We start from the raw sequence: 11,778 nt of genomic DNA on the forward strand, positions 1-11,778 counted from the left end.
TGGAAGAATATACACAATTACTTCAAGACAGAGCTTGCTCTAGAATATGTTTACAAGGTTTGGAACATAAGCAGTAATAACAAAGCGCCTCTGACCATGTGCAGGTTTCATTTAACCATTGAGCAACCACAGCTTGCCACCACATATTTGGGATTAAAGAATATAGGGATGTATGGACTGTGTAAAATTCGCTCTGTGTTTCGCAGATTGTCAGGCGCCTTTTGTCTTGTCATCCACTCACAGACAGATGCAGTTTTTTTCGTCATGCGGAAAAATACGCAAATAATTACCTGAGAGGTTTCGTAACAATGTACATAATTTACCTTAGTACATAACATTCAGCATATTGTCCCCCATTCTACTGAACATTTCCACAGCAGAAATGTGCATATTTTCCAATGAATGAATGTGTAAATTTCAGGAAAGTTTAAAAAAAATCTGAAAATCCACGGACTCTGTGAGGCCTGAGGGGGTCACTCCACAGCAGATTCCACAGGTCGGATTCTTAGAAATCCAAGCTCATTTTAGTCCATCTCAAATTTCTCCAGCATCCCTAAAAGAGTAGGAATTCAAGGTCAGAGGGTGCGGCTTCTGGTTTGAGCTTGCACCCCCCTTTTTACAAATGGCAAGCAGGCAAGATTTCATTTTTTGAAATGGAAAGATAGCAGGTCAAAAGGTTCATATTTCTGTTATTTGTCATTTTGACAATAATTAAAATGATGTAAATAACATGTTGCCATTCTTTGTCTTCTAGTGGATACAGCAGATTGAAGGCGCCGAAGCAGCTCTGCACCAGAAGATGATGGAACTGGAGAGTGACATGGTAGGGCAAAATATGTACTGGTCTTCTTTGTATCATTTTCATCTTTGTCCCATGCATCATACAAAATGGGTTGCTTTCTTTCCTCTATGTGCCTGAGCATCACACATACCTTTTGTTATAGCTTCTTGAATAATTTTTGTTTTTCAAAATCATCATTCACTGTAGGAGCAGTTCTGTAAAATAAAAGGTTATCTAGAGGAAGAACTGGACTACAGGAAACAAGCTCTTGACCAAGCTTATATGGTAAGTTGAAAGCATTGTTGGAGTGAACACAAATAGATACACTTTAGGACATAGATTAATATTGGAGTGCAGCTAAATGCATGCACTTGGTGGTAAGTTCTCATGATTTCTGTTGAATTGACCTCCAAGTAAGTGTGTTTTGTTTTGGGTTTGTGAAAAGTAGAACAGTTTCCCAGGGAAAAATTCAGCCCTGCATATGGGTTTCTTGCGTATGTGAGAGCTCCAATACATACATGGAGTTCCAATAGCCACAGTGGATTCCCCATTTATTTCAGTAGAGGTGAACACATATTCCTCTGTGCATGTGGAGCTGCATCTGCCATTGAAATGAGTGGGAAAACCTAAATTTGACTGTCGGTATTTGCTACTCTAAGTCTAAAAAGTGGGTAGATAGATATTATGGATTGGATTCGGGATCTGCCTTCCCCCAGAGGAAGGGATCTTCCGCAAGAGGAAGAGCTCCACACGAAGTTCTCCCTGCCCAGTTTCTTGTGATCCCCCCTCCCCCACACACCACAGCTTACTCCATTCAGCAGAATCTCCCAACTCTCTGTGTAGCATTTTCAGGGAGATGGAGGGGCTGCCGTGCCAGTGCTGTTGATCCAGCTCAAATCTGGATCCAACCCTACATACATACATAATTGTGCTGAGAATGATTTTATATATATATATATATATATATGTATATACACACACACACACACTCCATTTCCATTTTGTTCAACTGTAGCTGGCTGAGCTGTTCTATATAATAGTTTAAAAACATATACACAAATGAAAAACACAGTTTTGTATGAGATTATATCCCCTAACAGCTTTTGCTGTTCCATTCCTTAGAGAATCCAGGAGCTTGAAGCTACCTTATACAATGCTTTGCAGCAAGAAACAGTGATAAAGTTTGGGGAATTGCTCAGTGAGAAACAGCAGGAAGAACTTAGGACCGCTGTAGAAAAATTAAGGAGGCAGATGCTGAGAAAAAGCAGAGAATATGATTGCCAGATCCTACAGGAGAGAATGGAATTGCTTCAGCAGGCACATCAGGTGAGATTCCATTTACAGAAGAAATACTGGGTGCTTTATTGTGCAATACATTCATTCACAGAATTTTACAGGGGGTCCAGATGTCATTGTCTTGCATTTGTAACCCTCCCATTTCCCCCCACCAGTTCTTTTGACCTTTTTCTTACCAGAAAATATCCATTAATGGAAAAAAGACAGAAGAACAGTGTCCCCTCTGTCTGAAAGCACTTTCTCTTTGGTATTATGTGCAAGAATGGAGATTGTCCTTGAAACAGAGTGGATAACAAAGTATTTGACATGTAAAACAACATGCACAATCCAGCTAAAACTAGGCACTTTTAAACCCCATTGATATTACTGAGGGAGCACTGGGCATACGCTTAACTCACTCGCAGAAATCAAGGAAACCCAAACTTGTTTTACTTTTAACACTTGAAAGCTACAGTCCTATATCCACTTACCTGGAAGTAAGCCCCATTGAATCCAGTGGGACTTAGTTCTGAGTGGACATATACAGGACCTAAGTGGCACGTGTATTCCACTAGAGTTATAACTGCTTTTCACGTCTATGAGTTCTTTGTTTAGAAAACCTAAATAACTTTCCTCAGCCAAAAGATTTTTCTGTTTTTATGTATGCATTTATTTTATTTCTAGAGGATCCGAGATTTAGAAGATAAAACTGACATCCAGAAGAGACAGATCAAGGATTTAGAAGAAAAGGTTAGTTGCTTTACATACTGAAAACGTATTAACACTTTTGAGGACTGCCTATTTTAATTTTTTGCGCTCCAGCCAGTTTTATTAGCATAACAAGTGTGAATTCTGTCATTTTGCATTCTACAGATTCTAATCCAATAACTTTTTCAGCCCTTTTCTGTAAATCTTTGCTTTTCCACTAGAAATAAGGTATTCCTATTATAGCTGAGCCAAAATGCTCCTTTCTCCATTTCACCCCCCCATTTTCAGTCAGAGGGCATATGGGAGATTTGTGCGGGGATGGAAACAGAGGCAAAGCATTTGCCCCACTTACCAGCAACAGTGTTCATGCTCCCCATTACTGCTGGGTGCCGTCTTTCTTCAGAGTTTCTTCCTATCCAGAAGAATCTGGAGTCGGGGAGGAAAGCTTCCTGCTTCTACCCTCACTCTTATTTGACTTCAGGATGACACCATCAGAGTGAGGGTAGGAGCAGAAAGCAGTGCATCCTTGCCCTCTCTGGCATCTTCTAGGTAGGAAATAACTTGGAAGGAAAATGGTGTCTAGCAGCAGCGGCAGAAGCAAGCACAATCACAAACAAGCAAACTGCAAGAGGTGAGTGGGGAAGAGTCTGTTTCAGATAACGTCCCACCCCCTCCAGCTCTCCAATTCTTAAAAAACACTCAGCTCAGCTCTAGTGTCTATTAAAGTTACTATCATACCTTTTTAAGATTTACAAAGTAAAGGCACAGGTTCCTTTTTTTCTGGTAATGACTCAGAAACGGCATGCGGTGCCCTTCCTAGCAGCAATTGGATTTTAACTGAAGAAGCCATTCAGCCTTTAATCTGTGTGTAAAAATCAAAGCAAAGCATTGGCAGAATCCACTTACGTCATCATGCTGGAAAATGGTTCAGGGAAAGGACTCATGCTAAAAGATTTTCCATCTTTGTTAAGCATGAGTGATTGCTGTGCACAATTTAAAGTTGTAGGAGATCCAGTGCACTTAAGGATAGAAAAATGTCATAAGAATACCTATTTTTGTGCATTTAAATTGTTGGAAGTGCCCGATCTCGTCTGATCTCAGGAGCTAAGCAGGGTTAGGCCTGGTTAGTATTTGGATAGAAGACCGCCTGGGAATACCGGGTGCTGCAGGCTTCCTGCACTGAGCAGGGGGTTGGACTTGATGGTCTTCTAGGCCCCTTCCAACCCAACTATTCTATGATTCTATGAAATGAACATGGACTGCCACTTATGCACATCTGATCCATTGAAATTAATGGGGCTACCACATGTGCACACAGACCTCTTCATCAGATCACATATCTCCAATGGCTGAGGCTTTCTTCCCACGGAGCTTTTATCCTGCGATTGAGATTGCTCCTTCATGGCAGTTTGCAGGCTCTTTACATGATGCCATGTCCCTCCAGGACGCCTCCTGCACTAAATGCCCTTTCTTCCATTTTTAAATAGATCACAGATAATTAGCTATCAAATTACCCCGTTGGTTTCCACTTGAGTTCCCTCTGTGAAAAGAGGAAAAGCAGCAAAAAGAGGAGCAAGATCAATGAAAGATAATGGAAGACTCAGATACGGGGAGAAGGAGGGGGAAAGGGGCAGGGAGAAAGGAAGCAGGTGAAAAAGGGAGTCGTTGTGATCTGCAAAATCAGGAAGCAGAAAGCCCCGTTTTAAATGCAGGATTTTAGGCTGGTGCAGAGATGCCCTGAGAGTCAGCATAAGATGCTGATTTCTATCGAAATTTACCAAACTACTAAAAATGAGGTAGAATGATATTATGGTGTCAACTGATATTAATGAAGTTAGCCAGTAAGCTGTGACCATATAGTTCCAGCTCTGTAAGACTTCTAGCAGAGAAGATCTATTAGATTTATAATTATTTTACAGTACAATCCTATATATAGACTCATAGAATAGTAGGGTTGGAAGGGGCCTACAAGGCCATCGAGTCCAACCCCCTGCTCAATCAATATGTCTACTCAGACATAAGTCCTATTGATTTCAATAGGAGTTACATCCAGGTAAGTGTGTATAGGATTGCAGCCTGAATCACATGCCCAGTAGGGTATATCCTTATCACATAGCTTATAATAAAAACAGATTCTGAGCTCATAAAACTATTTACCTTTTTTTCTTCTGCAGTTTCTCTTTCTGTTCTTGTTCTTCTCTCTTGCCTTTATTCTTTGGCCTTGATGTCAATGTGCCTCTTGAAAGGTAAGACTGTTTCATTTTTCCTTAAAATGCTTAGACACATACAAACCATTTTCCAGGTTTCCAGAGCTGCGCAGCTCAATGAATATCTGAACCAAAGTCTGATCTGTGGGGTGTCTCCATGACAATGGAAGGAGAAGCGAATGGTGGCTTACCCAGATTTTCCAAGGAACCAGCTTTGGTCCGTGCAGGGCTCCACTAACAAGTGCACTGCACCATTCTAAGTCACTTCACAGGAACATACATCTGGGGTGGGGGTGGAGTGAACAACCTCAGACTGGCAGGGCCATTTAACCAATAAGAGAGGCTCCTCCCTGCCCCCGTTCAGGCTCTACCCCCCATCTCCTTCTTCTGAAGCTCCCATAATGCAATGGAGCAAAGTTTCACATTAATTACTTCCTTACAGCAACAAAGCAAGCAGTAAATAAACACAGCATCAATACTTAGGTAACAAGTCTCATTGACCACAATGGGAGTTACTTCTGAGGAGACACCTGCTTCCCCAACCTATGCCTGATTTTTTTTATTTCTTTCCCTTTAAAACCACATTAGCAAGCACTATCCCTCATTTGCCAACAATTCCTATACCCTCTAGCTCACTATCGCATTATCACACAATGGTGAGATAGGAGGTATAGGAATTGCTGGTAAATGCACAATAGTGAGATAGGAGGTGTAGCATCAGTACTTGCTGGCTGACCGCAGCTGGGAAGCAACAGCAGCAATAGCTCACTGGCTGATAAGCAGGGTCATAAGCCTGTCCAAGGCTAGCAAAGAAGGAAGGGGGCCCAGAGATAGGAAAGTTACCAGTTCAAACAAAGCCAAGACAGCACAGCAGAGAGAAGTCATATTTTCCAGTACAAGGTCTAAACAGGGATTCAGGAGCAAGGTTTAGGGTTCAGGCAGAGCTGACAAGACCCCACATGTAGAAACAACATTATTCTCCAGCAGCTTTGCCCCTCCTTGCTTCCAGCTTTTAACTACAGCATCCTGGAGCAGCTGCTGGCAATCTGGCCTCTAGGAGCCTCTCTGTCTTAAACAGACAGAGGCTCACCTCTGTTGTTTTTTTACATGAAGCCACCTTCGCTCTGCTGGAGTCATTTGCTCTTTGAATCCTCCGGAGAGGCTGCAGCCAGGCAAGGATCATCAACAAGTAGTGAGGGGGCTCAGGCTACTTCTGCACTAGTCCCTTCCCCCGGTCTGGAGCCTGCCATTCCCCTTCATCCTTGGAGAAGCCTGAGGGAGGCATGAGATGTAGGTACTGCCGACAAAAGCGCTATTTCACTTTAATGCTATCTCACTATCTCATTATCCTACTATCACACTATTGTGCGATAGTGAGTTAGGTTGTATAGGAATTGCTGGCAAATGCACAATAGTGAGATAGGAGATGTAGGTACTGCTGAGAAAAGCGCTATTTTGCTTTAATTCTTTACTTTAAAAAAAAAAAGGTAGAGGCTGCACGCATGCCTGTACTTTGTGGGGATAGCTACCAGAGTTTAGCGGTAGGCAAGGTGAAGTAAATGTCATGAGGTAGCTCAGAACTCTGATGAAATGGTGGAAGCATCCCTTGACCAGGTCAGTGAGGTCACAGCCAGGTGAAAGACACACCCCTGGGCAGGGAAATCTTGCCAGAGTAAATGTGGAGGGTGGTGCACACCACAACAGAAGCGCAGACAAGCCGAATTAAGGAAAACAATCGGATTAAAACTAGTCTCTGAAGAACCAGGTTTTTGGCACAAAACTCTGGGGTGGCTGTGAGATGGCCACAGCATCATGTGCCCTGAACGACCTCTGAATGCAGCATTTTCTCAGTAAATCGCTCGTGGAGACACGCCCTGGAAACAGGAGGATAAATCAAGCCACTTTCAGGCCTTTTACTAAGTGCTATTTTTCAAACATTATGACGGGCCAGCTTTTTCACAGGAAGCTGCAGCCAGTCTCAGCTCCCTCTTAGGTGGACCTGTATGATATATATTTATGCTTGCAAACACAGGCAAATTGCTTTTAACGCTTTACATTTTTAGAGGTATATTTAAACACTGTAAGTGGACACCTCAGAAAAGTAATGGTGCGGTGACCATGAGGAGACACACCAGTGTAATTGTGCCTTTGTTCAGGATATATGTTTGGCTCTAGCCTATGTCCTCTAAACAACAACACTCCTCTCTTTCTTTTGCTGTGTTTTCCCTCACACCAACTGTGGGTAACCTAGAGTCTCAAACACAAGCCATCATTCGGAGTGACTGGTTTAAAGTGTAGGACACGCACAAAAAGATTTCATGTTTTTGCTTATCTTCATCTGTCCAGGGATAGGCAACCTGGTGCCCTCCAGATGGTTTGGGCTACCACTCCATAGTCCTTGGCCATTATGGCTGGGGTTTATGGGAGCTGTAGTCCCAAATATCTGGAGGCACCAGTTTGCCTACCCCTGATTTAGAGCATAATAAACCAATAGGTATTTACATAGATGGTATGTGACTGTCTTTGAAGACACTCTCCAGGTTTAAAAAAATCCCCAAATTCTAAATATTATGGTTTTAATCTATAAAGCCCTATGTGGCCTGAGACCCCAATACCTCAAGGACCACCTCTCTCCATATGAACCTAACCTACCAGGTCCCTGAGGTTGGCTTCAGGGGCCCTTTGCTCTGTGCTCCTCCAAGAGAAGCTCCATAAGGAACAGTCTTTTCTGTGATAGCCCCACATTTATGGAACGCTCTCCCCAAGGAAGCTCTCCTGGCGCTGACTCTGTCACCTCTTTGGCGCCAAGCAAAGATGTACTTATTTTCTCAGGCATTTGGACATTAGTTATGGCCCAGTTGGTATGGTCTGCTTTGTGGTATTCATTCTGAAATGGGGTGGGTGGGTGATTTTGTGTATTGAGGATGAACACTTTTTGTATTTTTAGAATGTGTTTTTATGGTGTTTATTTTTATTTGTATTGTTGTGCTGACTATGGTTTATATTGCTTTTGGGTTTTTCTGTATTAATTACGGATTTCTGTATTTGTGTGTGCAAGTCACTTTGAGACTGCTTTTTTGTGGTGGGAAGCGAGTCATGACACATACATTTAATAAATATTAATATTCAATATTTATCTCTTCTAAATAAATATAAAGGAAATCACTTATATCTTGTTGCTTTGCCAACTCTCTTTAATAGCAGTTGGCATGTTACTCACCTTAAATGTGTCATGTAGCAAGCCGCTGGAGCTCACCAACACACTCTCCTCTCTTCTGACCATAGTGGTTGCTGAGGACAGCTGTTAGTGTTGGTGCTTGCTGATGGCGTCACCTGCAGGTGCTGTTGGCGGGACAATCAGCTGAAGCCACAATTGTGGCCAGCTCAGGGGGAGGGAGGTTGGCCAGGAATTGCCTCAGGGTCGTTTAAATGTCCCAGAGATGCTTGGGGATGGGACGGCGGGTTGGGGGGGAGAAAAGAGATGTTCTGGAGGCAGAAAGAGGGCAAAGAGAGAGGGAAGTGAGTGGAGGCTAAATATCCCCACCATGGATGGCAGGTGGCCAGTCTCTTAGATCCCAGACGTCAGACAAAAGAGAAGCCAGATCTGGGGTTACAGAGCCACATGAGGCAGAACAAAGCAAGGGAGGTCCAGTGGAGGCATCAGCAGAGGTTCCCATGAGTGTATTATTGCAAAACATTGTCCTGGAGGCATTACTTCCCACCTGGGAACTGGAGAGATCTATCAAAACATGCTGCTGGTTGCTCCTTCTTGGAAGCGGTGGCATCCTAGTCAAGGACAGTGACTTGGGAAAGAGAACTTGAGACTGGCCTGAGAAGCATGAACAAGAAACAAGTGAAAAGGAGAAGCACCCACCTGCCTGAGGGATCATCATCCTTATGTTAAGGAAGATTTGAACGTTAAAGGAAGGGCAACCAGTGACATAACTAGTGAGCCAATAAGGAGAATTGCTGTAAAATGTACCTGTTTATGCATATTGTTTCTAGGTCCCAATGGAAGAGGGTGGATTTGATATTCCCCTGCCTGGGGAAACTATGACACGTGTGCTAATTCTTTATTGTGCACAGATGGAATAATGCATGAAGGCTACAGATAAACTTAAGGGACAATTTCATAAAATAAGAGCATTAGTGTAGGTAACTGTGTTTACCAAGATGTTCTAATGATCAAATGCATAAACTCATTGAAGTCATTCAGTTTATGCTTTTAATATGATGGTTTGCGGTTCGTGTCTGTTCATGAATTCCTTAATTAAATATCAGTATGCACTGAGTGGTTTCTAGAGGATCACACGTTAAAGAATGTCACCGGGGCTATACTAGAACACAGGGTCATCCAATGAAGCTGAAGGGTGAGAAATTCAGAATAGATAAAAAGAAGTACTTCATATGGTGCATAAACTATGAAATTGTCTACCACAAGATGTAGTGATGGCTGCTGACTTAGTCAGCTTTCAATGGGGATTAAACAAATTCAGGCTATCAGTAGCTATTCGTTAGTATGGCTATATGCTACCTCCAGGATCAGAGGCAGTGTGTCTCTGAATACCAGTTGCTGGGGAACATGAGTGGGAGGATGTGATTCACTCATGTCCTGCTTGTGGGCTTCCCATTGAGGCATCTGACTGGCCTCTATGGGAGCAGAGTGCTGGACTAGACGGGCCTTTGGTCTGATCCAGCACAGATGTTCATACTGATTCTCATTGTGTTGCATGTATTATTTATGTGGAGATCAGAAAATCTCAAAGGCAATCCAAAATATTTTAGTTTATTACTAGATAGGTAAGAAATTGTTTTGGAGCAATGGAAAACCTCTCTATCTTATATTGAGATATTGCATGTACCTCAGGAGTCCTGAGGTACATGCAATATAAAGTAGGTAAGTAATTGGAATTTGACTTTTACCTTGATTTTTCCTCTTATCTTCTAGAGTGATTGACTACACAGTAAAGTCCTCAAAAGGGCAGATGCTTCCAGACCCGTGAAAAAGAGAACACTGTTTACAACCATCTCAACACTCTGTAGCCGAGACCACACCCACCATGTAGTTTAAAGCCATTATTCAAGATTTGTTCCTGGACAGTTCCTGTCTAAAGCTACAACATATGCTGCACTTAATGAAATTCTATAAGGGGGAGAAGAATATCCCATCAGCGTATATCATAAGGATTCTTTTTTTCTTTTCTTTTTTTTAGTAAAGAATCAGCAAGAAGCCACATTCAGCAGACTGAGTGAAGGTATGTCAGGCAAGGAACCAAAGTGACTATGAACAATCTATCCCTGCTGTGCAGGGGGATTATTTTAAACATAAACACCAACTTCCCATGAAAGTCTTCAGTAATAAAGGGGACAGAGCAGAAGAAATGTATTCAGGACTCTAAGAGGACAAGGACAATAAAATGGTCAATTTGGAAACTCTGGCTTTCTTAATACAGGGACTCTTTTTCTCTCTGATTTTAAACTCAGGAACAATGACAGCTGCAATGTGAACAAAAGGAAAATGTACTATGTTTTTGTTTCATGAAGGGTGGACAATGGGATAGATATAGTTGGAACATTAACCTACAGCTGCCTGCAGTAGCAAGGATGATCAGTTTAGTGAGAATGGCTGACAGTGCTCTTGAGGATTCCTTACACTGCTGTAGCCTTATCTGTCGTCAGGCCCTTCCACGAAGGACAGCATGTCAGACATGTTTGTTACATCAAGTGAAGAACTCTACAAGAACACAACACTCATTTCACTAACCATGTAATGTATCTTCAGGAACCAGAATGTGGTGGAAAGATCTTCTGACTAAGAAATAGTTGTGTCAGAGAGGAAGCAAACACCTGTTAATCAGACCTCCGAAGAGTTTCTTCCTCCACTCACCTGTTAATGTACACATGAAATACGTATAAGCCATTTATTTTATTTTCATGGTTACTTTCTCCATTGGCTGCATGAACCAAAATGAGGAAATCTAGGGAACACCCCTTATTATCTCAACCGCACATGACAAATGCGTATCTTGCTGTTGAGGATAGACTTGGATTCATCATTAAGGTCTACCTTAATGCAGTATTTTATCTTCCAGTTGACAATACATTTCACTCAGTTTTGCAAGGTTTCCTTCTGGAAGTAGGTCTTGCTCATGCAAATTCCTGTTTAGAATTATTGTTTTGTATTTGGGCCATTTCTGATTACTGGCGTCAAGGGCAAATGTCCCTGTGCTGAAGACAGTAGAGCCTGGTTGGGATATTAGCTCTGTTCCCAGAGGTCCCCACTGACCTGTTCTTCCATTTCACTGGTTTATGCCTCTTACTCTCCCCTTATAGACAGCAAGGGTTTATCTCTCACCTGTGCATTGCATAATTTAAATAAATCTAGAAATATCAATATGGCAAGCATAGAATTTGCTTGTGGTTCTTTGCTCCTGACTTTATATAAATGATAACAGTGGCCAACATATGATTTATGGTATGCATTGCTTAGCATTCAAAATGGGTCTTAATGCAGACATCTAGCAAAGCTTCTGATTTTCGAATCTTGGAATGCTACAAGAACACCCATTGCTTCCTCACCGTGCTGTCATGCTTACTTCCCCAACACCCATACACCCCTATACTCATTTGGACCTGCCCTCATGTCAACTCCTTGAAAAGTCATGGACATCCTATCAGCTCCTCATAGAGTATAAAACCCAACAACTAAGTACTGAAGGGATGAACAACACTCTCTCCTACAGTTGATGCATGCCATCAGTTTTTTGTCACGTCATTGTGATTTTTGCCAAGTGCTACAGCAAAATC

The 11,778-nt window shown here is 42.2% G+C and overlaps 1 protein-coding gene across 1 annotated transcript in view; it reads left to right on the forward strand.

Moving 5' to 3' along the window:
- JAKMIP2 (janus kinase and microtubule interacting protein 2) overlaps window positions 1-11,370 on the forward strand; it is a 61,057-nt gene extending 49,687 nt beyond the window's left edge. The window contains exons 16-21 of the mRNA XM_084838717.1: window positions 755-823; window positions 989-1,066; window positions 1,904-2,107; window positions 2,741-2,806; window positions 4,939-5,010; window positions 9,920-11,370. Coding sequence (XP_084694843.1) covers window positions 755-823; window positions 989-1,066; window positions 1,904-2,107; window positions 2,741-2,806; window positions 4,939-4,989 — 468 coding nt within the window. The 3' untranslated portion in view covers window positions 4,990-5,010; window positions 9,920-11,370. The remainder of the gene's footprint in view (window positions 1-754; window positions 824-988; window positions 1,067-1,903; window positions 2,108-2,740; window positions 2,807-4,938; window positions 5,011-9,919) is intronic.
- The last annotated feature ends 408 nt before the right edge of the window (window positions 11,371-11,778 follow it).

This window comes from Heloderma suspectum, chromosome 2 (assembly GCF_057233095.1).
Source record: "Heloderma suspectum isolate Gila_16-S chromosome 2, 16-S_ref, whole genome shotgun sequence".
Classification (NCBI taxonomy): domain Eukaryota; kingdom Metazoa; phylum Chordata; class Lepidosauria; order Squamata; family Helodermatidae; genus Heloderma; species Heloderma suspectum.